At 48.7% G+C, this 27,060-nt stretch overlaps 4 protein-coding genes across 4 annotated transcripts; 2 read left to right on the top strand and 2 right to left on the bottom strand.

The window, feature by feature from the left end:
• Nucleotides 1-2,082: 2,082 nt before the first annotated feature.
• LOC117852914 (pyrophosphate-energized vacuolar membrane proton pump) lies at nucleotides 2,083-6,868 on the top strand. The gene is made up of 8 exons (XM_034735219.2): nucleotides 2,083-2,424; nucleotides 3,894-4,468; nucleotides 4,591-4,970; nucleotides 5,045-5,131; nucleotides 5,245-5,575; nucleotides 5,672-6,082; nucleotides 6,167-6,226; nucleotides 6,317-6,868. The coding sequence occupies exons 1-8, from the start codon at nucleotides 2,187-2,189 to the stop codon at nucleotides 6,521-6,523; spliced, it is 2,289 nt and encodes a 762-aa protein (XP_034591110.1). The 5' UTR covers nucleotides 2,083-2,186; the 3' UTR covers nucleotides 6,524-6,868.
• Nucleotides 6,869-7,352: 484 nt separating this feature from the next.
• On the bottom strand, nucleotides 7,353-10,901 carry LOC117852916 (heparanase-like protein 3). Its single transcript, XM_034735221.2, has 9 exons — nucleotides 10,379-10,901; nucleotides 10,211-10,247; nucleotides 9,929-10,112; nucleotides 9,677-9,825; nucleotides 9,013-9,246; nucleotides 8,742-8,931; nucleotides 8,530-8,655; nucleotides 8,121-8,220; nucleotides 7,353-8,018 (listed from the first exon to the last, which is right to left on the bottom strand). Exons 1-9 carry the CDS (start codon nucleotides 10,613-10,615, stop codon nucleotides 7,560-7,562), a joined length of 1,716 nt encoding a protein of 571 aa, XP_034591112.1. The 5' UTR covers nucleotides 10,616-10,901; the 3' UTR covers nucleotides 7,353-7,559.
• Nucleotides 10,902-14,487: 3,586 nt separating this feature from the next.
• Nucleotides 14,488-16,516, top strand: LOC117852918 (uncharacterized). Its single transcript, XM_034735222.2, has one exon. The coding sequence runs from the start codon at nucleotides 15,499-15,501 to the stop codon at nucleotides 16,237-16,239; it is 741 nt and encodes a 246-aa protein (XP_034591113.1). The 5' UTR covers nucleotides 14,488-15,498; the 3' UTR covers nucleotides 16,240-16,516.
• Nucleotides 16,517-17,362: 846 nt separating this feature from the next.
• On the bottom strand, nucleotides 17,363-20,810 carry LOC117852915 (protein NUCLEAR FUSION DEFECTIVE 4). Its single transcript, XM_034735220.2, has 3 exons — nucleotides 20,254-20,810; nucleotides 18,777-19,639; nucleotides 17,363-18,161 (listed from the first exon to the last, which is right to left on the bottom strand). Exons 1-3 carry the CDS (start codon nucleotides 20,587-20,589, stop codon nucleotides 17,681-17,683), a joined length of 1,680 nt encoding a protein of 559 aa, XP_034591111.1. The 5' UTR covers nucleotides 20,590-20,810; the 3' UTR covers nucleotides 17,363-17,680.
• Nucleotides 20,811-27,060: the final 6,250 nt, after the last annotated feature.

Raw genomic sequence — 27,060 nt, 5'->3', positions numbered from 1 at the left:
TTAGTACCGGATGGTGTTAGGTACTAAAATGCTTCCGGGGACCTCTAAATTTGGACCCAGTACTAATGCTAACATTAGCATCAGATCAAAATGTATCCCGTATTAAGGCATGGGACTCGAATGCTCATATTTCTAGTAGTGTAAAATGATATATTTACGAAATTTAATCCTAACATAACTATATAAGTCAATATATGGTAAAAAGATAGTGTGCTTCCTAATCATTATATATTTCGAGAATGATAATCCTTATTCGATTTATCATTGTACAAAAATATGCTATTACAAATGCCAGAGCTCTACCAGTCTATTCACAACCATAAATGCAGCTCACTACCTAGACGATTTCACATGGTCGTCATTTACTCGACCATGACACCATGTTATAGCAAACAAGTGGTGTGTGCTAGCGAGAAACCATGAAATAGCGTAAGAACTACTCCTCGAGATATTAAGACATCTCACGAGCCACACCCATAAACAAAAAGTACAGTTAGGTCAATTAAAAGTTTCTATGTGCAATGCAATGCTAGCGAACATATCCATGTTGCTAGGTGAGAATTAAAAAAGGGGACCAACCAACTTCCCAAATATCTTGGTACGCAATTTACAACAAACACACACACAAAAAAAGGGCCTGGATGTTTATGTTTTTTACGTGCAGCAGCAACCACTGAATCATGGAGCACCATCAGCGAGCTAGCAGTAGGATGAAGGTCCCTATCAAGCATTAGAGTGCACCGAACGGCCCAGCTATGGGAGAAAGGTCTCCCTAAACTAACTGAATCATCAGTCGGTGGACAAGCACCCCGTAACTCCCAAATTGCTGCTGCTGAGATGGCTCCATGGCTTCAGGGAAAATGGACAAAAGGTAAATTGATTCAAGCTAGTTTTATCTCCGGAATTAATTGCCACCCATTCTGCGCATGTTTTTATTTTTTTTAAAAATACTTGAACATGAACATTTGACGTCTTATAATAATAGGTTCACTTTGGAGACACAAAATTCGTGCTGTCAATAGCATAGGAGGTGGCGGTGACTCAACGTGATGTGTAGTAAATTAGTGAAGGTAATAGAGAGATGATGCCTGTAGGATGAGTCATAATTTGAGAGGCATGATGGAAGAAGAGAATCAATGGAGCCATGATGAGCATGAAAATTCATAAAAACACGATACCAATAATTTGCACTTTTGGCACACAAAGCCTGGAAAATAAAAACAAAAATACATAAAAGCAGTTGCTAGTGTGGGTCGCTTTAGGTGCAAGTGCAAAGTGGTGAAGATGAAATGAGCCCCGAGCGTAACCATAATTGTCCTTCAACTTGCCATGCACTAATAGCAACAAAGGTTCTAACTACCATCATTTTTTGATTTTATTCCCGGTAGAACCCTAATCTGATTATTGATAAGTGTAGTCATTTTGTTGAGTGCGATTGAACCTGGCTAGGAGAACTCTAATAATAGCCGCTTGTTTGGAGCACACAAATTTGATCAGAAGCAGCACTGTGACCCATAGATAAAATGCACGTAAAGTATCCATATTTTCAGATACCCCAATGCACAATTCTTGTTGAAATTTAAATCTGCTTTCTCCTCGCTGGTGCCCCAGCATTCGCTGCTTTCTCTCTCCTCAGGACCGCCAGAATAAGGGAGTTGATGGCAAGTCGTTGCCTCACGGGGCATTGCCAATTTTGGCGCCATCATCGTTGATCCTTTAGGAAGATTGGGTAAACACACTGCCCAAAGCAATGTTTATCCAATGTTGAACACAATTTACACGTCAGCGCAAGCTCACTCCCTTAACCTTCCTGATCCAGATCTTTTCCTGCCTATCAAAGAAAAGAAAAAGGAAAGATAAGATGTTTATCCTGCGGGCCCACCTGCCATCCCGGGCCAGCAAAAGCGCAAAAAAATTTCCAGCCCACCACACCACACCACACCACCACACGCAGTGACGCAACTCTTACACATTAGCCCCTCCGATTTATTCACATTCTCAACCCGCCCCATCTTCTCTCTCCTCGCCACCTCCGCGCTCGCTCCCGCTATTTAACCACGCGCCCCGAGCACAGGGGAGAGAGCGTGCAGAGCGAGACGCGTCGCCCCTCCCCCACCCCCGCCGCCGCCTCGCGCCCGTGCGTTCCCCGCGCGTAGGGTTAGGGTTTTGGCCCCGCCGACGCCGCCATGGCGATCCTCTCGCCGCTCGCCACCGAGGTGTTCATCCCCATCGCCGGCATCATCGGCATCGCCTTCGCCGTCGTGCAGTGGGTGATCGTGTCGCGGGTGAAGCTCTCCCCGGCCGCGGCCGCCTCGGGCGGCAGCAAGAACGGCTACGGCGACTACCTCATCGAGGAGGAGGAGGGCCTCAACGACCACAACGTCGTCGTCAAGTGCGCCGAGATCCAGAACGCCATCTCCGAAGGTGAGGAGCAGGGTCTCCCAGATCTGGTGCTGCCGCTTGGTTCGTTTAGATCTGCGCATTTCGTGCTGGAAGCCACGTTTTTTTTTCTCTCGCGCGAGGATGACGCTATGACTCGCCGTGTTTAGGATAAAATTTTCTCGAAAGGCGAGCGAGATCTTTGGGATATAAGGTTCAGGCTTTTGCTGGCCGTTCCTTTCTTTAGTAGATTTAATTAATTAACACTGATCTGGCGGTAAAGTTCCAAATTTAGCATGGGTCAGCTAGCTAAAACATCCTTCTAATTTCTACCCACCATCTCCCCGTCTATAACGGCTTTCTAAACAGACGAAAATCATGAGAAACTTTTGCTGAACCGAGATTACTGTCAGATTAGATATTTTCAATGGAAGACAAATCTTTCTGGGGGGGGGGGGGGGGGGGTACTGGGTACCTTTGTGTTGTGGGGGCTGCCAAATGCTGTTCCCTTTTCCTTCCCAAACTATGTACTTTTGTGATATTTTCAGGAACTCTTGGCACCTGTCCCAAATCTGGGTTTTTCAAGTGGGGGTCATGTGATGTGTTACTGTTGTTTTGCTAGAATTCGATTCACGGGTCCCAAGTGGGGCTCACAAATAATTTTTCTCCTCCCCTGGGACGTGTAAATCTGGGAATTGGCTTTAGGTGCCTGTGGTTGGTGGTGCTGAATCTGGGCTTTGTTAAGGATTTCTTTTAATGCCTTGAGCGGAGCTCTTGCCCTGTGTCGGTGCTGTAGTGGAGATGCAGTTGCTTTCAACTGAGTCGTGTAGATCTCGAAACTCAGTAGTGGAAGGTGCGTGATGGACCTGTCTCTAACTAACTAGAGTATATGTGTACACGTAAGAAGTAGATTGCTGGAACGCCATTTGGCTGTGACTTAAGCTTACAACAATTGTTAACTGGACTCTGATGTCCTAGTTTTAGGTAGATCTGGACCTGGAAGGCCTGGTTCTTGGATAAGGACATCTGACATGTCTCACCAATGTGTCAATTGTTCCCTGACTTCTGAGCCTCCCAACCAGATCGGCATGGATGGTCTAGTGCTCATCGGATACGTGTCGAATCCGTGGGGTTTTGTTTGAACCTGCCACCAATCTTGACCCCTTGTGTTTTTTTTCCTATGATTGAGATGGGGACACAGGGAGATGAGCACTTTTGGAGGTACCTGCTTGGGGGGTCATGGGTTTGTGACTTCCCTGGGTTGTTGACAACTGGCTGTTGGATGTGTCAGTCTGTAGGCTTAGGTACTAGTACTAGAAAGATAAAATTGGACCAATAGTTGTATTCTTTCTGGTGTTTGTTTAACTGAGCATGCCTTTATATCGTTCTTAGTTAGCATGTGCAACACAATCTAATCTGGGATTTTGTTATAGTTACTGCTTTTACATCCTACTATCCTAGTGAGACTAATCATCTGATCTATATTTGACAAATGTCTTCTCTTTTATGAACAGGAGCAACATCGTTTCTCTTCACGGAGTACCAATATGTTGGTATTTTCATGTCGATCTTCGCTGTTGTCATCTTCCTCTTCCTTGGTTCGGTTGAGGGATTCAGCACAAAGAGCCAGCCCTGCACCTATAGCAAGGGAAAGTACTGCAAGCCCGCTCTCTTCACTGCACTCTTCAGCACTGCATCCTTCTTGCTTGGAGCTATCACCTCTTTGGTCTCTGGTTTCCTTGGAATGAAGATTGCCACATATGCCAATGCCAGAACCACCCTGGAAGCCAGGAAGGGTGTCGGGAAGGCATTTATTGTCGCTTTCCGCTCTGGTGCCGTCATGGGCTTTTTGCTTGCATCAAGCGGTCTTGTGGTTCTCTACATCACCATTAACGTATTTAAGTTGTACTATGGTGATGACTGGGAGGGTCTTTTCGAGTCTATCACTGGGTATGGCCTTGGTGGGTCTTCCATGGCTCTCTTTGGAAGAGTTGGTGGAGGTATCTACACAAAGGCTGCTGATGTGGGTGCTGATCTTGTTGGCAAAGTTGAAAGGAACATCCCCGAGGATGATCCTAGGAACCCAGCTGTGAGTTTTCTTATCTCTGCTTTGGGCTTACAATATTAATTTACAGGCAATCCTGTCACTTACAGGAGGGCCATATGACACTTGGTATTGTCATTTCTGAACTTGTAAATCTTGTTTTGCAGGTGATCGCTGATAATGTTGGTGACAATGTTGGTGACATTGCTGGAATGGGGTCTGATCTCTTTGGGTCATACGCAGAATCTTCCTGTGCTGCCCTTGTTGTTGCATCTATTTCATCTTTTGGAATCAACCATGATTTTACTGGGATGTGCTACCCACTGCTTGTGAGCTCTGTTGGCATCATAGTCTGCTTGCTCACCACACTCTTTGCCACTGACTTCTTTGAGATCAAGGCTGTGAAAGAAATCGAACCTGCACTTAAGAAGCAGCTCATCATCTCCACTGCTCTGATGACTGTTGGTATTGCGATAATCAGCTGGTTGGCCCTTCCAGCCAAGTTCACCATCTTCAACTTTGGTGCTCAGAAGGAAGTATCCAACTGGTATGTTATTATCAACCTTTGCTGTTTGTGTGCGGAATGTACTCTCTTCTGACTGAAGTGTCATGTGTTTGTAGGGGCTTGTTCTTCTGTGTTTCAATTGGTCTGTGGGCTGGTCTTATTATTGGTTTTGTCACAGAATACTACACCAGCAATGCATACAGGTAAGAATCCTATCGGTCTATAATTAGGTCTTACTAATCAATAATTAGTGTTTCTTGATCATTTATGTGATACTGTTTTAACCCTAACATGATTTTTTTTCCCTATATGGCAGTCCTGTGCAAGATGTTGCGGATTCCTGCAGAACTGGTGCTGCCACCAATGTGATTTTCGGTCTGGCTCTAGGATACAAGTCAGTTATCATCCCAATTTTCGCCATTGCTGTCAGCATCTATGTCAGTTTCTCTATTGCTGCAATGTACGGCATAGCAGTTGCCGCCCTTGGTATGCTAAGCACAATCGCAACTGGCCTTGCTATTGATGCTTATGGTCCCATTAGTGATAATGCTGGTGGCATTGCTGAGATGGCTGGAATGAGCCACAGAATCCGTGAGAGAACTGATGCTCTTGATGCAGCTGGCAACACCACTGCTGCTATTGGAAAGGTAAAGTTGTATTCTGTGTTGGCTCAAGTCGATTCGATTCTATTAGATGTTTAACAAGGAAATTGTTGAACTTATTTCATTTGTATCCTCTTGCAGGGATTTGCCATTGGATCAGCTGCTCTTGTGTCCCTGGCCCTTTTTGGTGCCTTTGTCAGCAGAGCTGGAGTGAAGGTTGTCGATGTCCTGTCCCCCAAGGTCTTCATTGGCTTGATTGTCGGAGCCATGCTTCCATACTGGTTCTCTGCCATGACCATGAAGAGTGTTGGAAGTGCTGCTCTGAAGATGGTTGAGGAGGTCCGCAGGCAGTTCAACACCATTCCTGGTCTGATGGAGGGAACTGGCAAGCCTGACTACGCTACCTGTGTCAAGATCTCTACCGATGCTTCCATCAAGGAGATGATCCCCCCAGGTGCTCTGGTCATGCTCACTCCCCTCATTGTTGGAACCCTCTTTGGTGTGGAGACCCTCTCTGGTGTTCTTGCTGGTGCCCTGGTTTCTGGAGTGCAGGTGCGTATCACTTCCTGTTGCTCTGTGTATTTACTTTTGTGTGTTAACTGGTTGAATGGTTTATGACGTTTGAAATCTTGGCAGATTGCCATCTCTGCTTCCAACACTGGTGGTGCATGGGACAATGCCAAGAAGTACATTGAGGTAAGGGCTCTGAAAAAGTCCTGGATAATACGAGTCAGTATCTATGGTCAGTGATTAACTTTGTCCTCAACTTTACCTTGTTTGTTTCAGGCTGGTGCCAGCGAGCACGCAAGGACCCTGGGCCCCAAGGGATCAGACTGCCACAAGGCTGCCGTTATCGGCGACACCATCGGTGACCCCCTGAAGGACACCTCTGGCCCATCCCTCAACATCCTCATCAAGCTCATGGCCGTGGAGTCCCTTGTGTTCGCCCCCTTCTTCGCTACCCACGGTGGCCTGATCTTCAAGTACCTGTAAGAGCCACACCAAGCGCAGCAGAAGTATACACCGATCCGTGGACATCTTGAATAACTCTTGCCAGATCGCCAGTTCGTGTGTCGTGCGCGCAGAGTTGCGCCGCTGTTTTTTTGGTCTCATTGTTTCAGGATTGCTGCTACTGTTCATCTTTCTCTTTGGGCCTCCTGGAGGCGTTACCATTAGCCTTACTCTTACCGCTTGTAGCACCACGTAGAAGAGAAGAGATGTCCTGTGTCTGCAATTTTCCCAGTCCCTTGATGATGGCGATGATGTTGAAATCTTTGAACAATGATACATGATTGTTGCATCGTACTGGTGGCAAATCATATGGTTTGTTAATGGCTACCTTCTGCCCATCATTCCAATGTTGTGTTATGTACTATCGCCTGCAGTGTAGTGTAATGCAAGGTAAGCGCTCGTTGCTGTTTGCATTGCGCATTTCCATTGTACTATTTCGCTAAAACAGCCAACAAATCTGGCCATTACAAACTGAAACTTATTTTCTTTGTCATGGAAAAAAAATGCAGCATCTACAAATGCCTGCTTCAGAAAGAATCTGAAAACTTATTTTGTTCCAGTTTGATTCAATCGGTTTCTCATTCTTCGTTGCACCACAATATTCTGGACAAGAGTATTTCTTTGGTTCCATTTGCTTCAAATCAACTCATTATTTTCCATCACACTATAAAAGTAAAATTATTACGTCCTGTACTTTGTAGCTCAACATTTTTCTTCCAATACCACTCTTAAATTCATTCAACTTTTTTCTCGCCCTTGCACAATTCTGCTTCATCCAAACAATGAATTGAAATGCTTTAAAAAAAACTGAGACGCTGGAAGATAGCTTTTGCCCTTTCCATTGTTCATCATCATAATTTTTTCAACCTTTTACATTGCAAGAATCCCTTTCCTTTGGCAATTGCCTTGCATCTCACTTCATCGTCCAGATGGAAAGCTTCGCTGTCCATCCATCATCACCAATCACGAATCACCCCCAAACACCCATTATTATGATCTACCCATCTACTCCTAAGTCCTAACTACATGCCGGGGCATTGAAATGTGGAATCCGAGCGAACACAATGGAGTAGGGCGCCACGGCGATGGGCTCCGCCGCGCCCACCTTCACCGGCTCCAGCCTGGGGATGCTCCCGTCGGCGCCGGTGGCCAGCGCCCTGCCGTTCAGCAGCATCACCTGGCTCCGCAGATCGCCGCCCTTGGGCGTCAGGTGGTACTCGTCTCTCGTGGCGCCGGCGGCCGCCGCCGCCGCGAGCCCGGGGGCGTGGGAGTGCCCGAACTTCCTGCCGTGCCTCCTCCAGCCGTGCTTGTGCTCACCGGCGGCGGCGGCTTGGGTTGTCACAGAGACTTGGGTCGTGGTGTTGCTCCTCCGAGCGCCGTGGTTGTGCGCACCGCCAGCGACGGCGGCGGTTTGAGTCACTGAGACTTGGGTCTTGGTGTTGCCGCTGAGGTTGATCAGCAGTAGAGTGATTCCTGGCTGAACGATGAGCATGCAGGGGAAAGAGTGAGCACGAATTCTCTAGGAGATGACAGTTTTTCTTTAATGATTTTGCTGATGAAAATGTGCTGAATTCCTTACCGAATCTCTTGCGCAGTGCGCGTATGCGCGGATCTTGTTGGTGCCCGTGAATGTTGTTGCTAGAACTTTGGTTCCCATGAGGCGATGCCACAGTAAAGCGCTGCAATGAAAATAAAACGAGGATAAAAATCTCAGAAAAAAGAAATCTATCATTGAAGTGACAAACTGGCAATTTTTTGGTTTGCAATGCCATTTGTTGGCTTGGACATGAAGTAGCTGTTGGGTTCTAATCGTTTGGGATGGTTCTATGCATTTAGAACAAAGGATTGTAGCTTGTTCAATGCATCCAATCGTGTTAGTATTCCAGCACAAGACGATTCGTTTTGTCGGTATACAAGGCAAGTTTTTCGTCAAGTGGCTGTACCTGTTACTTGTTATGTAAGTCTTGAAGAAAATGATGTATTTTTACCTGTAATAGTCAGGGTTGGGTTGGAATGTTGTGGTGTTCAGCAGGCCGTAGTTGCCACCAATCAAACTCTGTCTGCAGTAGCTCTTTGTGTCATACTTTGCTGACATCCCAAGCTGATCCAAAAACCTGGAAAATCACCCCAAAAAATCTCAATAAAATACATCTTGATGAACTTTTATAGAATTTAAAAACCAGAAAACTTGGTAGCTTACCAGAAGCTGAACACAAAAGCATCAGTGACAAGGTGGTGGCCGCTGTTGTAAGCCCCTCCAGCTTCCCCAACCCATGCGACGGTGGACGTCCCTGTGGATTTCAGTATCCCCTGAAGATTGCTGAATGTACTTATCATTCCGTCTAGGACCGATGGATCGAGGATCTTCTCAATCAGATGTGTATCCCTTCCTGCGATATCCAGCACATTTTACTTCCAGTTTCTGTATGCCTGAACCAAATTCATCCACAAATAGCTGTCGGTGCGCATACCTGGTCCCAAATTGTAGATGTGGTGGGTGATCACATTCAGTAGATTTGGCGTGGTTTTGACGATAAGTTCAGTAAACCAGCCTGGTTCGAAAAATCCTCCAGGAGCAAGCACCAATGGCTTTGATGGATTGCTTCGGTAAATGTCGTCGACTATTCTTCTTAGGGCGATCACATCTGCGGCATATTGGCCAGCCCCAATTCGAGTTCCAACTCCACTACCACTAAGTTCATTTCCTGCAAGGAGAGCACACACCCAAGTTTCTCTGAATCCATGATTGAAATTGATTTCACTGCTATTTATTTTTTGAAGACAAAATATTTCAGAATTGCAGGCTCAAAAGTGTTTTTTATTTTGGTATAAAAACTGTGGATAATTGAGAAATTGGAAGTAGGCAGCCTAACCACACATGCTGCTGCCCTATAGATTGGACATGTCACATGTCGAGATCAACATTCTGAAATAATTTCAGAGGACCCTACATTGAAAGATGTTTGGACAGCAACTGCAGCACTTCTCCCAAAACAGACACATCGAAAAGTGCCTTTCATAAACGAGTTACGCATTAAATCTTCCTCTTCCATGCCAAACAGCATCGCCAAGCGATGCATTTCGAAACAACTACTAGCAAGATAATAAAATGCATAATACGAACAATTAACATACCAAGCTCCCATCCATGGATTTGGTAGCCCTTGTATGCGGTATACCGAATCAGCGATGCTGCATTGGTGTAATCCCAGGGCCCTCCCATGGATCCATCCGGCAACGGGACCCGGCCGTTCAACGCGTTGAGCCCGAACACAACCTTGGCGCTGCAATTTGTTCAACAACACCCGATGAATGCTCACGGCACAGAAAATTCAGAGTTAGTTAAAAAGGATTCGTCAGACGGTTGAGTGAGTTGCTGAAACTCACCCTGACTTCTGGAAGAAGGCGTTGAGCTCGTCCCACCGGCGCAGGGGCAGGCACCCCTGCGTGAACCCGAGCATCTGGGACGCGTTCTTGACGAACGGCGTGCACGGCCGCCCGAGGTCGGCGGTGCCGTACACCACCTTGTCCTGCAGCGACCCTCCCAGCCGGAGCTTCAGCGGCGAGAACGCTGAAACAAAAATTCACCGCCGCATTGGCAAAGAGATGAGCCGCAGTACGTGACCGGTAACCTCAACGGAGCGGCGGCGGGAGCCGGTCGTCGCCTACCTCTGATGGCATTGAGAAAGACCTTGTTGGAGAGATCCTGCGCGGAGAAGACAGAAACAAACTGCGTGTCACCTCGCCGCGTCCTTGGATCACCAAGAATTCCGGACAGGAATGGAGGGAGGAGGAAGAGATGGCTAGGCGGCGGTGGGTCCCCAGTTCGGCACTCACCAGGTTGAGCAGGCCGGCGCGGCCCCAGGCGCAGGTGCCGTAGTCGCACTTGTCCGGCGGCCACCAGTCCAATGTCGCGCACACGAAGTCCTCCCCCGTCGCCGCGACGGCGCGCCGCCCGTCCACCGCCGCCACCGCCGCATGCCCGCCCGCCGCCGCCGCAGCCGCAGCGCCCAGCGGCATCAGCGTCGCGAAGATCCATACGACCCCAAGAAGCCGCAACCCCGCCGCGGCCATGCCGAGTCGCCGGCGACCCGGGCAAGGAGCAGGACACGGGCAATGCCCCTTCAGAGGCCCGAGCAGAGCAGTGGCGCGACCGTGTCCGTGTCCACCCCGGGGGGCAAGGAGAGTGCAGAGGAGCACGCGGGAGGAGGACGCTGGCTGCCTGCCACTGCCAGACGCCCACACCGCACCCCGCCTAAATAGTAAATGCTAGCGGCCAAGAGGCCACAAGGCATGGAGGCAGAGGCAGGCCAGGTCGGAGCCTGTCCGCGCGGGCTGCAGGGCGGCAGGGCACCTTCACCGCGCGACGCGGCCACCTCTCCGGGCTCTCGGGGTGGCTCCTGCGGTCCTGCCCATGCACACGGCGCGCGACGCGGTAAGCCCGGCGGCCGGGCGGGCCGGCGGTTTCTGTGTCTCCCGTTAGCGGTTAGCTGACCAGCGCGCGCGGTCAGACAGAGCTCGCGGCGGTGACAGCTCAGGTTTATGTGATCGGGGTGGGCGAGCCTAGCCGAGCGCCCGAGCCACCGCCTGGCGCGGTGAAGGTAGGCGGCGGCGGCGGCCGGAGTAATAGAGGCCTCCTGGTTCCTGGGGATTCATCCATCCGCCGTGATGTCTTGTTGCTGCAGGCTCAGGCTGCGCCGCACGGCATCGGCATGGCTCCGTGTTTGTTCTCGTCCTGCCATTGCCGGCGCCATTCGCTAGAGCAGTAGAGTCCATTTGGTTTTATGAGGGAGAATCGACAAGGGGAGGAGTTTGCTGCTTTGTTCGCATTCTTCTTGAGATGAGTGGCGCGTGAACTGCATCGAGGAATGGGCGCTTGCAGTCTTCTTCAGACGAGATAAGAGCTTGCCATGATCTGCGGAAGGAACACGTTTATTTCAATTCCGCAAAATTGATATGTTCTAAACAGAGCAATGTGCTTAGAGCATGGCTAATAATAGAGTCAGATGTGCTGGACTCTCATTGCAGTATCATCTACAGTCAATCTAATTACTCCCTCATACAGCAATTTGCTCATAAAGGAAGCTAATAAAAAACATGAATAGTTAAAAAAAATTGGCTCATGGGTAGAGCTAAAAAAAAGTTGAATAGTTAAAAGCTAGTATGGCTAATAATAAGCTGGCTATTAAAAGCTGTATCATGGAGGCAACTAATGGAGGGAAATGTCTATTATGCCTTTAATGTCACTCTACTTTCTCGTAGCAAATTAAATTAATTTTAAGTTTATGTCCATGGGTATTTTAGTTTTTTCAGTCGATTAGGTAAAAGTAGTTGGGTGATGGCAACTACTTCCTCCGTTCCAAATTACCATTCGTTTTGATTTTTCTAGATAGATAACTTTTGCTATGTATCTAGACATAATATATATCTAGATTTATATTAAAGATTATGCATCTAGAAAAAACCAAAATAAATAGTAATTTGGGATAGAGGAAGTAGCTGGAAAGTTTTTATGTGTCAAACTGGATAGTTGCTAGCTTAGAGCATGAAAATAGCTGGATTTATCTAGATCAACTACAGCTAATATTAGCTGAACAGCTTTTGCTTGGATACGAAAGCTGCACAAAGAAAAATAAAATGCACAATGCCCTTCCGGGCAAGCTTGGACAGAGGAAAAGGGTTGAACAAGGGTCAATTCAGTTCAGCCTGTGCTCTGCCACTGCTCTTCATCAGAGACAGGATTGAACGAAATGGACAGAGCTGGGAAGACTGTCTGTGTGGTACACCATTTCCACTGGTCCTCTGCTCCTGCTGCTACTTGCCATCTCCCCAGTTGGAGTTGCCCATCCATCCTGAAAGGACCCTACACCGTGCACGGATGGCCCGTCACGGCTTCGCTTTCCCTTTCCTTTGTGGGCGCGAGATGGCTCATAATGGCCACTGGTAGCCATTGGCAATGGGGTCCTTCAACTGGATGCGTCTTGGATTCTTGGCTCGGAGAGGATATTTTGATGGAATCCCATGGTCTGGACGAGCACGATTTTCGATCGATCAAGGCAATGGCAGCCCCCCCGCCCCCCCCCCCCCCCCCCCCCCACCCCCACCCCCCCCCCCCCCCAAAAAAAAAACGCAGTTTTGGTCTCATGTGCATGGGTCAGTTCGGTGGAACGCGGGAAAGGCCGGTACGCTTGGGTACCATAGTTTCTATCGAACAGTGGCATGCCATCTGCAGTTACTGGAGCGTAGCGTCCAAGAGGAAACCACCAGTGGCATTGTAGTGCTGGCACTTACTAGTTGATCATTCTTCTGCAGCTTTGTTGCCGTTCGGATTGGCAAGTTGCTATAGATGGATGGACAACGTTTTGTTGTATTCTACTCCTTGTGGTCAGGTTCATCAGGAAGTCTTTGCCTGGGTAGCAATGGAAAGGCCAACAAATCAACAGTGTCCAGGTTGTTTCACTTTTCTCCCTTATTCCCTTTGTGGGTTTCACTTTTCAATAAAGCCAACAACCCATTAGTAGGTATACAGTACAAAAGCTACAAACAATAGGCATTCCAAACTGCATATACAAGGCATACATCTAGAATTTCTTTACATACAAATGTGCAGTTGTTATTCATTGTCTCGTTTTGATTGGGTGGAAAAAACATAAATGTTTTGTACAAATATGATATCCCGTTCCTGACAAGTAGCTATAGATAGCCAAATGGACGGCCCGACACTACCCGGCACTGGCACTACTCAGCCCGGCACTATTAGGCACTACACTATTAGGCACTATTGCCTAATCGTGTCGTGTCGGGACGTCGTGCCGACCTTCCAGCCCAGACACTACACTATACTATTTTCATAGTGTTGTACTATTTTCATAGTGTCGCCGGCACTATAGGCCCAGCGACCCATCGTGCCCGTGCCGACCCTAGCACTATGTATCCACTCATTCAACTCAAAACTTCATCAATTTCATCACAAATTCATATAGATGTACATCAATTCATCCATTTCATCATAAACTCATGTATAGATAAACCAATTTCACCGTAAATTCATATAGAGATATATACATTTCATCAAACAGTATAATATACATCTATTTTACAGCATTATAGGTTGGGGTAATCGTGCCACATAGTGCCTGGCAAAAAATCGTGTCGTGCCTGGACCGGCACTACGTGCTCGTATGGTGGCCCAAGCACTACACTATGCATAGAGCCGTGCTAGCTCAGGTACTATTGACATAGTGTCGGGTCATGTTAGTGTCGTACTTTTTAGGACCGTGCTTTGGGCCGCCCACTTAGCCTCGTTCATCTGACCATCTATACAACTAGCATTGTTATTACCACCCCAAATTAAAATACTCTCTCAAGATTTGCATCTATCCAAATAGCTGATACTTTGCAGTTTACATGCGCTTCAATAAGGTTTTACTATGAAATCCCGTGTATAAGCTTTAGGGAAGTTAGTTTTCTTATCTTCAAGTCCTCGTTATGGAACATCTGAATTTCTTTGGATTCCTGCAAGAATTCTAGCACTCTCTTAAACGATTCCTGAGGGTTGTTTCTAGTACCGCGAGGAGCCAGGGTGACGTTGCCCACGGGCCCGCTATAGGTGCCGCGCCGCAGCGCGTCATGCCTCTCGCCGACCGCCCTCTCCTCGCCGCCGGTCGCCTGCATCCTGTGATCCTTGCTTGGGTCGCTAGCCGTTGCGCACGGTTGAATTTAGGAGGTTCGATTCGGGGGCTCCAACATGTCTATCGCAAGATGGTTGAGGATGAAACTATAAAGCTCAATAAGGTCCAGTAAATCCATTATAGCACGCTGCAGATCAAAAGCTTATCTAACTGAAAAAATATTATCAACATTTTTTAAAAAGTTGCCAAAAATTTTAAAAAAAGTTGCACCAATATTTTTTAAAAAATGTTGACCCAACAAAATTTTCAACATTCTTCCCTGGCTCCGGCGGCTGGTGGCGAGCCCTGCGCGGGGGCCGGCGAGGCGCGGTGGCGGCGGGGTGGGCCGCGGCGGCAGCGCTATGGCGGCGGGTACCGCGCGGGGGGTGACGACACAGGTAGGGAAGGAGAGAGGAATGAAGCTAGGGTTTTAGTTTGACGTAGATCTGACGGACCTCGTTCGTTGCATAGTTCTCAAACACGATGGAAAAAGGAAGTACTCGGTTGCGTTGGGCCGGGTGGCTGGGACCGTGACCAAACCAGTGTTTGGGCTGGCCCAAGGCCTGAATTCTGTGCGCCGCCGCCGGTAAGTGCTGTGTGTTTTGGGTCGAGGAGGCCGAAACGGCTCGCTTTGGGCCTTCCTCTGTCTCTCACAAGATTCGCTGAAAAAGGTGGCCCGACCTGGGGCACATGACACGGGCACCGCCGACGTGCGCCACCACCACGACCACGAGTTCGTCGCCGTCGCCAAGCACCGCCTCAAGATCGTCAAGCTCGCCAACACAGCCACGTTTTGGAGAACGTTGCCCGTAACTCTTGCAGAATGCTGCGCGCGAGCCGTCCGGGGACGAGCCAAACGGCTCGCTTTGGGCCTTCCGCTCTCGCCCGGATTCGCTGACGGTGGCCCGACCTGCGCATGACGCCGGCGGAGCCCCCGACACCGAACCCGCCGGCCGGTGGTGTCAGCGGCGCGCGCGCGCGCCACAGCCTGCTGCAGATCGGCTTTGTTTGCACACGACGACGCGCACGCCCCTTCTTCCGTGGGTGGGCGGCCCACCGAGCCGTGCACCGCCACCACCACCATCCACACCACCCGCTGCTGCCCTCCAACAACCTCGCCCAGTCGCCTCGCACGCCCGTTTTAATCCGGCTCACGCCTCACGTGACGCCGCTACACACCCACACATACACCCACCCACACACACACACCAGATCGCGCGCCCGCTGCCGCCACTGCGGCGCTTCTTGTCCTCCTGCCGACGTCACCTTCCTCGCCGACGCCGAGCCATGGACTGGTACGCGTGGCTGTGCAGGGCGGGTCTGCACCCGGACGTGGCTCTCGACTACGCGCTCCTCTTCGCGCGCAACGAGCTGGTCGCCGACGACGTCCGCCACCTCGATCACGAGTTCCTCGCCACCATGGGCGTCGCCGTCGCCAAGCACCGCCTCGAGATCCTCAAGCTCGCCAGGAAGGAGTCCTCCAACTACTCCTCCGCCTCCCGCGCCGCCGCCGCCGCCATCACCGCCCTCCCGCGCCGCGCCACCAGGCTGCTCGCCGCCGCCGTGCACCGATCCGCGCGCTCCGCCCTCGGCCGGCTCCGCGCCTCCGTGTCGTCGTCGTCCCGCGGCGGCCTGGACGGCCGCGCGGGGAGCAGGGACACGCCGGCCGCCCTCGCACTCGCCGCGCCCCGCCTGCCGCTCCCGGCGCGCCGCCGCGGCGGTAGGGTCGCGCACAGCTGGGGCAAGCTCGTCGCGTCGCCGTCGCCCGTGGCGCCGCGCGGCGGGAAGCCGCCGCTGCCGATGATGCTGGCGCATCACGTGAGCAAGCCCGTCCTGCTCACCAGCAGCTGCGCGGCGACGGCAAAGGCGCTGCCCGCGCCGCCTGCCACGGCCGTCATCGCCGGCTGCCTCACGACCACGGAAGCCCTCGGCTGCGACGACGAGGAGGAGGACGCCAGCTGCTATGCCGACATGGAGGAGGAGGAGATGCGCTGGGAGTCCATGTTCCAGGATCTGAAGCCCACTTAGCCGAGAACGCACTCACTCGCTGCGTGCCAACTGCCAAGCGCGCCCTGCGCCCGTGACCTCCGCCTGTCGGCCGGTGCCTCTACCCGCCGCCGTCCTGCTGTGTACGTGCAGCGAGCGACGACGACGAGGCACCAGCAATTTCCGGTGAACGGTGGTCAGTGGTCACCGGCGAGTTGCTGCTGATCTCTGTGCTGCAACCGTGTAAAAAGAAAAAGAAACAAGAAAAAAAAACAAGGCTGTAAAATTTTCATCTCGGAATGGATCCATGTTCACGCTATCGATCCTTGCGCCATCGATCGTGATGGTCACAGATACCTGCAGCGTTAGCGACGGTGGAATATTTTTTAAGGTTATCCGTCAGCCGTCGTCAGTGCATAGCCTTGAGTCTTGACAACGGGATGGAATAGAGGTCGTGAACGCAGCCGAGAGGCAAAACAAGGGTGGCGCCAAAACGAGCCGGGGTTTCAGATCTGAACATGAAGTGTGACGTTGTACTGACAGGCAGTCCACTCCAAGATTCAAACTGAGGACACTGCGTCCGGATGCACGGACATGGATCTGTCGGCTTCAGGGAAGTTTAGCTGGCCAACCCTGGTCAGATCTGAACTAACTTCCAGTTCAAAAGTTTGGGTGCTGATTTGCTGATGTTGCCCAGGCCAACCACCGCTCTAATTCAAGGCCATGAGTAAGGGGGTGTAGGGGGTGTTTGGTTCCTTACGTCCTTCTAAAATTTCTATCATGTTTAGATACTAATTAGGAGTATTAAATATAATTAATTACAAAATCAATTGTACAGATGGAGGCTAATTTGCAAGATGAATCTATTAAGTCTAATTACTCCATGATTTGATAATGTGATGCTATCGTAAACATGTGCTAATGATGGATTAATTAGGTTTAATAGATTTGTCTCTCGAATTAGTCTCCGTCTGTGTAATTAGTTTTATAATTAGCTCATATTTAGTCCTCCTAATTAGCCTCCAAATATTTGATGTGACATGAATTTTAATCCGGACTAAAGATCCAAAGACTCCTAAACCAAATTTTGCACACAGCTTTGATTGAGACCTGAGGTTCAGATTCTTCTATGTTTTCAGGAGAAAAGATGTTCTTCAAAACTAAATACGCCAAAATGTCGCACAAGCATGTCATATACAGGTATAATTGCTCTACACAAGTAGGAATTTCAATTGTTGTACATCCAAGAATTCTTGCCTCAGCGCGTTAACCTGGTGCAGCAGCACGAGCATCTGGTACAAGAAGCTGCACAGAACCATCTCTACATCCTCATCTTAGACCAAACTCGACCCAAAATTACAAGACAGAGCAGGGTGCGTGCTCGTGAATTACAATAGGTCATTGATGAAGCTATTCAGAGTTCCAGACCTCTTATTAGATTTAAGCTAGATGCAGAAAACACTGCAGTTTGTATCGCTGTTTATCAATGTGCAGAGGTCCTGGGCTGGCTAAAGGATCCACCTGCGTAGAGCATCTGGTACACTGGCCGGACCCTCACAGTAAGAACCGTGCTCAGCAGTGTGCCCAAGCAAGCCGCACCAGAGAGAACATAAAACGTGAGCCTGAAGCAATTAGGGCCATGGCACGCGATATCTGTGTCTACCATTCCGGCTTTCTGTTTCTCCACTTCGAGGTCGTAGACGTACCCTGCAAGGGTGTTGAACAGGAACGCACCGACTGGATTGGCCAGCGCGATGAAGTTGTATATCTTTCCGAAGTGCTTCAGTCCAAACAGCTCCGATGAGATTGAGATTATCACAGAGAATTGGACACCGTAGCATATGCCGAGTAAGGCGACGGAGACGTAAAGTGTGGTGCGCTGACCCAGAGCGAAGAGCAGGTATGTGATTATCATCACTACTTGGGTGCATATGATCAGTACACTCCGTGGAAGTGTCCTTGCCCTGTGAAATAAAAAGGTTGTAAGATACCACAATTTGAATTTAAAAAAAGGCATGTCTATCACCCACAAACTAGGAAGCTGATAGCTATATAAATTGTACTTCTGGGATTCAGGATCTTCCCTAATGTCTCTTAAAAAAAATTGTTAATTCCTTAGGCCTTCATGTTCACTATTCACAAATTTACCCCAAAGCTACTGTGTAACGTGAGAGGGCATGTCAGCATGTGCATGTTTTGGAAAGAGTGTATGCAATCAACTAGAGCTATTTATTTGTCAATAAAAATCCTTTACTTCAAACACTGAGACCCTGAGAGCTCTTTTCACACTCCAAAAGAATGCTATGGAATTATTCTTCAGGGAAAAAAATTCAAAATTTCAGACTGCAATGCAGTCTTCTAATAATTGAGACAGATTGGAAATGTAATAAATCTTAGGAGTTGGGAGCTATAAAAAATGCACCGGTTTTCTACCAGGTATCTCTCAGCAGCCAGCTCTCACTAGGCCAAAAAAATTGGGAAACTGATAAAATTATTGAAGCCAAGAAATGAACATCATATGAAATCAATTATTTCGAAAAAAATAAAAGCAGCCAAGTTAAAGCAACATATTCTGTTACCTGACAAAATACTCAGAAACAGCACCACCTCCCAAACGTCCAAAAAAGTTGCAGAAGCTGAAGACAGAGAGTGAGATGGTTGTGTCGACAGCACCTGCTGCGATTCCTATTTGTGCTAGATTGTTAAGTACAGTGATTCCAGATCCAACCCCAACAAAGTATATTGCAAAGAGAAGCCAGAAATCTGCCTTCAGAATCGCTTCACGAAACCTGAAGTCCTCTCCCCTTCTTGGTCTTCTTCTCTTTGGCTTTATAGCCCCTTCACCCTCAGCTAAAAGAATGTCGATATCCGTTGAATCATATTCTTCAAAATTACCAAGGTTTGATTCAGAGGAAGAAGGCAGAAGTGATTCTGTATGATCATTATCTGACGAATCTGATGGTCCTTTTCTCTTTGGGCATAACGTCATCTTCAACGGTATTGCCAGGGGAGCAAAAATGAGAAGAACCATAATGGCAAGCAGAGAACAGTTCATAATGTCATTGAGAGTCACGACATGATCCAGTATCGTAGCCCCAACCAGATAAAACCCAAGAAGAATACTCGCAATTTGAGCAAACAGGAAATGGAGTTGCTCTGCATTGGTCTCCACCAGAGAGGGTTCACAAGGGCGAACAAAGTACATTGTCAGAAGGCATATAGCAGGAACTCCCAGAGTGAGAAGGAGCAAAAGGTTTATGGGTGAATCACCAAGCACTCCAGTATATATTTCAGTGTAGACAGCAGCACTTAAACCAGAATACCCTTTAAGAATGCCAGCAACAGCACCTCTACTGAGCGGGAAGTTCCTCATGTTGGTCACTAGAACGGCAGTCCCCAACCACGCGCCACCGTTCGCAGCAAGACATAATGCAAACCAAATCTGGAGGAAAGCAATTATTCAAATTACATTATCCAACAGAACAAAGATTGGCTCAAATCGGAGATAGCAAAGCAATGCAAACCTCACTTCAAGAAGGGGAAAAAAACAGTAAGGCTAATCCCAAAGCACCACACCTAACTCCTCCAGGATCTGTCTTGTAAAAATCCACCTCCATCACCATCAAGACATACCTACGTGCATATTGCCGTAAACTAAAGTCCAATGCTGCCTTTCTATTTGCCCAAGTGTGCAATCAAGACTGTTTGCTAGTGGGTACTCTCGGTGTTTCCAGTTGTTCATGGAATCTCAGAAAGAGACATGTTTTCCAGACTTCCAGTACAAGTTCCACTCCAAATTAACACCAGAAGATCCTACATTGCACGGCAAAAGTATGAAAGCAACAGCTAGGCGCAAAACTAGGACTTTTCCTCTAAACCTACACATCAGCACAGTGAAGCAATTCAACCCCCATTGCGCAACCTTATAGAAAATTACCAATAATACTGATGCGTATGAAGACGCAACGTATCTTTTTTTTATTAAAAAAGGAATCTCAACAAATCGATCCTAGAACTAGTTGATCGGAGAAGCAGCCAAGAGAGACGGCGGCTCACCAGCCAGTAGGGCAGCGCGGGCGCGGCGCCGGAGACGAGGAGCCATACGGCGCCGTACCCGAGCAAGCACGCACCGGCGCCGACGAGGAGGAGCAGCGCCGGGTGGAGGCGGTTGCAGAGCACCCCGGGGAGCAGTCCCAGGTTCTCGCCGACGTCGCAGGCGACCGCGAGCAGCGCGAGGTGGCGCTGGTCGGCGGCGAGGGCCACCTTGAGCGCGTGCGAGTAGAGCGCGAATGTGGAGCTGGCGCCGCCCGCCACCTGCACCCACACCGCCGCGCCAAGCCCCAGCCACGGCGGGCGGCTCCCTGACTTCACCGCCGCCGCGCCGCCCCGCATCTCGCTCGCCGGGACTGGAGGTGGAGCGGAGGGGGTCGCGCTGCGGTGCTCCTCCTCAGGATCGCGTGGGGATTTTAATGGGGGTTTGGGCAGTACGGCCGCGCGGCCGGCCGTGGTTGCCGCCGCGCCGGGACGGTGGGCTGGCTTGGCTTGGCTTGGCTTGGGGCTTGGGGGGTGGCCGGTTTGGAGCCGTGTGCGCGGGGGCGCGTGGCTTGGAGGTGGGAAGAAATGCGGGGAAAGTGGGTGTAAAAAGGGAAGGGGATTCGGCAATCGATCGCGATCCCGGTGGAGACGGTCGGCGTCATCATCGCCCGGGCAAGCGACCGAGATCTCAGGGTTTTTGGTGCGAGATCGACCGAGACAGGTTCGCTGGGTCGGGCCGTTGCAGCGACTAGAGAGAGAGAGAGAGAGACAGGCCATCTTGGGCCGAGGCAGTGGGCTGGAAAGTTTTCGTCTCGACTCCAGTATCGTAATGTTTTTCTCCTGTGCTAAAAAAAATGTAATGTTTTTCTCCTTGTTCAAAGTGCAAAGCTTATATTTCTTAAAATAATTAGCTCAATAATTCCCGCAGAAAAAATTGCAATCCAACGGATGAAACAACTTGCTCGTCACCTGTGAAGTGATGGCGTAAACAACATTTGTAATTAATTTTTTTTTATCACAAAACCATCGTACCATCATATGCGAGAACAGGACGAGTGGAATCACGTGACCACGGTTGGGGTGGCATGAGAGCTGTGTCAGCGGCCCACGGGTCAAAGACTCAAAGTTGTGGTGGCTGGCGAGACGTGCCTGGCTGCAGCGGTGGTCCCGGAGACCGAGCTGAAAAAATATCCGAAAAAATTATCTGATAACATCTTTTGATAGAATAAACTTATTATTAACTTTATAATTAATTTACCTTGTAATTGCACGTGTATGGTAAATGGTGTAGATGAAGCACGAAGCGACACCTACATCCCTCCTTCGCTACTGCATTGGCGTGCTTGTCGACTCTTCCATTTTGTCTTGTTCTATGTTTTGATTTTTTTCTTTTATGCGTAGCTCTCCACTCCTTTTTAGAAATGAACAAAATTCGTCTGGATGAGGGTGATAGTTCACTTTCTTTGGACTGTCGGGCACCATTGGGTTGTATATTCGTTCTTATTTTGAGATACTCTTAGGCCCCGTTCGTTTCCAGCGGATTGGCTCGGAACGAAGCCTGTTCCGGGTGGTTTGAAATGGCTCGGTTTGAAACTAGCCTTACAATGAAAGTGTCGTTTTTTTTGTCCGGCTTGAAATGAAAACGGATCTGGATTGGAATCCTCCCACACTTTTTGATCTGGATTGGAACCCTATCTCCTCATCCTCAGATTCATTCCTGACCTGGAATGAGTGAAAGGGCTGAATCCACTTATTCCTGACCTGGAACCGTTCGTGAGCTGCCGAACGAGGCCTTTGCGTATGAACTGCAGTATCAATCTGGGTGATTTATCATGTGCCAAGACGTGTATACGCTAGAGCTAATCCCACTGGTACACGTATGCCGACTCGCTGTCGCCGCCGTGCGTGGCTCCGGCGGGCGCTGGGATGCGCTCCGATCCGGGTCAGGGCACGGGCCGGCGGCGGCGCGGAGGTCTCAGGTGAACACGTCGCCCGTGGCGTTTGACGGCGAAGACCCTGCTCCTGTGCACGAGGGCGTCGTCGTAACCGACCGGCAGGCCGGGGTGGTTCTTCAGCGCCGTCCAGCTCCGGTCGCCGCCGCGCGCGACGGCGATGTGATCCGGCTGGTGACGATCGCGACCGCTAGGTAGGCGGTACCGTCGGCGTCTTCGACGATGGCGTGTCGCACACCGCGATCTTGCGGAAGGTGTACGTGTCGTGCCACTGCCACGTTGCGTGACGGACCTGGACCTTGCAGTGGTAGGCGATGGGCTCGACGTCGGTGATGGTGGACACGACCTGCAGGTCGACCCCGTCGCCGGTGTAGAGGCTGACGAGCTGCGCGTTGCAGCCCTCGACCCTCGTCGACGGCGGCGAGCCAAGCTCCCCTGCCGCCGACCCAGAACCGGACGCGGAAGGCTTCCAGCACGGCGGGCGGCGCCGGCGGCGCGACGTTGCCGGCGTCCACGGTGCGCAGGTCGAGCGTGTAGAAGGTGTAGTCGTTGGCTTCCTCGTCGTCGGTGTCGTACAACTCGTACGAAGCCAGCAGGCACGGCTTGCCGAGGGCAGGGAGGGTTTCGCGGCGATGACCGTCCTGGCCCACGGGGCGCGGACGGCGGCGAGCCGCGCCGCGCTGAAGACGTCGAGGCGGGCAACCACGGCGTTCACCAGCTCCGTCGGGATCTTTCACCCGGCGGCATCTGCGTGGACACGCTCATGCTCGGATCGCGGCTATAGGAATCAAGTTTTTTTTTTTTTTACGTGATGGGAATATGGGATAGGATAACAGAATCGAATTGTCGTGCAATGCGTATGGGATTGTATGATTGCCGCGTTAAATAATGTGTTGGGCCGTAGAACACGAGATGCTATGGGCTCAATATGACGTTGGGCCGTCGCTAGATATGCCATGGGCTCAACAAAGCGCTGGACCTTCGCCATATTATTGACCAGGCTCGGCGGTGTATTTGGGCCCGAGAATCACTAAGGAATGGGGTTTGTGTGGGAATTCGGCTTGATTTCCAAAGTCCAAATTATTCAAAGATTTTATTTTTTTAAGGGTTCCAAAGATATTTTTCTTGTATCTAACATCTTGTACTGATGATCAATGTGTACATTTGCGAATATGTTTTGGGAAGTACTCATTATGCAATTTGTTGCTAGTATCCATACTGAATTCTCATATCCCACGGAAAATTTGCGATCTACTTTATAGAAGGGACAATTTTTTGAGAGCACCATCTTGCTTCCGTTTGTGAGCTAGTCGGATCGCCAATGCCATACCATCTCTAATCCGGATTGTTTGTGATGTCATTTGGAGTGGGAAATCTTTCTCCTGTTACACAAATCAAATATTTCATCCAGGAAAAGCCACCTCTTTCTCCACAAACAATGTCTTTGTCATTTGATCCAGGAGCCTTCCGTTAGATAGGAACAACTTTACTAAATACAAAGAACTCTTGGATAGAGTATTAGAATGAAAAGATCAGAAATAATTCAAATAAATAGTAGTCTCTGACAACTCATCCTCTTTAATTTGCTTGGACCCACTCCGAAACGAACTCAATTTCCCCTCTAGTCCCCCCGCCATCAACAACGTCCGGCTCAACTTGCTCTGCGGGAGGAGTTTGATTGAGATCTAGCTCCCGAGCAGGATTTTTCTTAAGATTTCTTGCTGTTCCCGACTCCTCATTTTTTCCCATAGTTTCCGAAGGAAAAAAAGAAATAAGTAAGACCAAACCGAGACCGAGAGCGAGAGCGAGAGGGTGAATGGAAAATGGATCTAGCGGGCTACCCGCAAAATAATCCATAGCCTGAGGAGCTTCGGAAGGGCGAGGAGCGTCATGATGAATAGCAACCTGAGGGGCATCGACTGGATTGGCTGGGCCGGCTTCCCTGTGTTCCCCGCTGCTTGCTCGCCTCCTTGACCTCCATTGGCTGGGGATACTTCTTCCAAATGATCCATATCACGAATAAGCCCTATGTATGGGCTCTGCGCTATAGTATCTGGATTAGCCTTCGCGAAAAAAGCTGCTATTTCCCGGCCAATATCAGTGTTCTCTTCATATGTACCATCATTTTTTAATACCAAAACGCGGGCAGCATTATCATTTATATCTGTTGAACAAAAAGGCAATCCCATCGTAACGATAGGAAGGGGCTCAGCTTTGTTTGTATTAAAATTATTTTACTTTAACCGCTTTCGGTCCCAAATCTTTGGTGTTGCTTTTTCCTTCTGAAAGCTAAGACCACCTTGATATACCCTGGCCTGAAGCTAGCAATGCCTTGACCAATCGTCTAAATTTTAGTAGGTGCTTTAGTTTAATAACTAAAAATCAACTTAATAAGCTGATAAAAAGTCTGGCTGATATATATATCGACACATCTCCACACATGATGTCCCAAATTAATATGCGAGCCCTCCAAACTATCCACTCTCTATTTGATTCTCTAATCAAGTTGGCAAAAAGATCCCTTTCTATATTGAGTTGCTCATTCCAACAGACTATCAATTTCCCATTCTCTAAATTCCAATAGCTAGTTTCCTCACTAAAAATCTACACTCTTCATCCACTCTAACAGCTTTTCCATTTCACGCTACAACAGACTCTCCATTTTGCACATTAGGCAAGCCAAACTCGCTTGTCAAGTTTGGAGAGTGTTGGGGAGCATTTGGCAAGCTGGATGGGATGGCCATCCGGATATCAACTTTGTTGGATCGTGATTTTATAGCAGACTTGCTAAATTTTAGCTTGAGTTTGGAGAGGGAGATGGCAAAGCTGTATGAGATCTTCTTCCAATTAGTAATGGGGATGGGCGCTCGCAATAATGAGGATGTATATGTCATCATTTTTGTGTGCAGGAGATGACCATTAAAATAATCTATAGAAACTCGAAGTGCTCTGAACATGGACGGATCAAATGTTGGGGTGGGGGAGGGGCTTAAGCCCCCTGGTAGACACAATAAATTTCAAATTAATAAATATATTAACACAATAACTCGATCGTTGACATTCTAACTCCCAAATGGGTCGAGCTCTTTTATGGTATACAATACTAGGATATACTACCATTCGAGAAGGACTAGTATAAAAGGATCCGATGGTTAAAATTAATTGTATACTCCTGAAAACTTCACTTATGATATAGATAGTATACGAGACTAGTATTGATAATATAAGGGTATTATCATCGGATCCTAGATGTTCATCCCAAGATGCCCCTCTCTCGTACCGAGACCCGACACTCAGGCACCACCATGCGTCGCCATGGCCGAACCAGGAAGTGCCGCCGCCCTCAGCTGCTCCGCTGACACCGCATTATGAGCGACCGAAGACCAACAAACGGAATCCCCACGGCCTCCTCTTTCCATTCGCTGCTCTTACCAAAGTTCTGGCTCGCTGGAGCCCTAATGAGGCCGACCACTAGAGCCGCCGGTAGCCAACAAGAAACACAGCCGCCGGCAGCCCGACGAGGAAGAAGATCCGTTCCTAATATTTTGCATGAAGGCCCCTGAAGAAACTCATAAACAAAACCCTAATTTATGTGTCTTGTAAAGCTTGCACATAACTCCCTATTAAAATTCCACCTACAACAATTAAGTCCAAGCCCACCTTTTTGTATGTTTAACCCTAGTCTTTAACCTATTCGCAAAGATGCTCCAAGGAATTCAGACTAAGTTCCCCTTACTATTGGACAGTTAGGTCTTAAGTAGTAGTATTGTGTACTGTAAGAAAGTTCAATAGGTCTGAGCTTAGTCCAATCTCTACTTTACAGAATGGACGATTGGGTGAGACCACCATGCCATCGTCTCACAATTAAAACAAATGTAACAGATGCCATCATCAGTTGTTGGGGATGGAGGTTTGCGATGATGAGGATGTATCATCATTCAAACATCGGGTGGGGAAGGGGGCTTAATACGCCTGTCACTGGGGAGGGTATAGGCAAACCTTCACACCTAAATCCAAATAATTATTATCCACTCCTTACCTTCCCCAATCCCACCCATATCCAATGGATAATTAACTTTGTGCTACATATATATATATATACACATCCAATTGATTAATTGTACCTCTTCTCATACCCTAACCTCTCCATTTCTAATGGGTATATAATTTTCTACTCATACCCTCCCTATTTGAAGCGGGTGTGGATTTGGGGAAAGGGTATGGATACCCAGTAGCAGGCTTTAAATCCCCTAGTAGACACAATAACTTTCGAGATCAATAACTTTATAGACACAATAACAATAATTTGATCGCTGACATTCTAATTTCCAAATGGGGCTGAGTCTAGTCCGATCTCTACTTTATAGAATGGACGATCTGGTGAGACCAGCATACCATCATCTCGCCCCTAATACATATGCAATCATGAATTCGGAGCTTTGCTACGACTTTTCTTTGATCAAATGTCCATGTCACGATGACTCCTAGCGAGCGAATCGTCTTGAATTATTAATTTCAGATCGACAGCTACAACAAGCAAACCTTATCTGGGCTCTACTAAATTTGTTTTTGTATCATTATAGAGGTTGCGACTTCTTTATTTGTAATCTACGGTACTGGACTTTAGTCTGAACTCTGAAGTTTTGAACTAGTTCAAGTCGTTGGCAGAGGATATTAGAAACTCCTAGCATGCTTCACGCTGGCTTCAGCGCAATATTTTATCACACGTGATATCTAAAGTTTGTTTAGATCCTCTTAAGTCTAAGTCACTTTGATTAAATTAAGACGGTTGTTTGATTAAGCACTCTTTTGAAGGCCCGTGCTATACGTCATGCATATACGAAAATAAATAACAAATGATGGCTACCTCCCATGC

The sequence above is a fragment of the Setaria viridis genome, chromosome 4 (genome assembly GCF_005286985.2).
Source record: "Setaria viridis chromosome 4, Setaria_viridis_v4.0, whole genome shotgun sequence".
Taxonomy (NCBI): Eukaryota; Viridiplantae; Streptophyta; class Magnoliopsida; order Poales; family Poaceae; genus Setaria; species Setaria viridis.
This window is presented reverse-complemented; position numbering and strand designations above follow the sequence as displayed.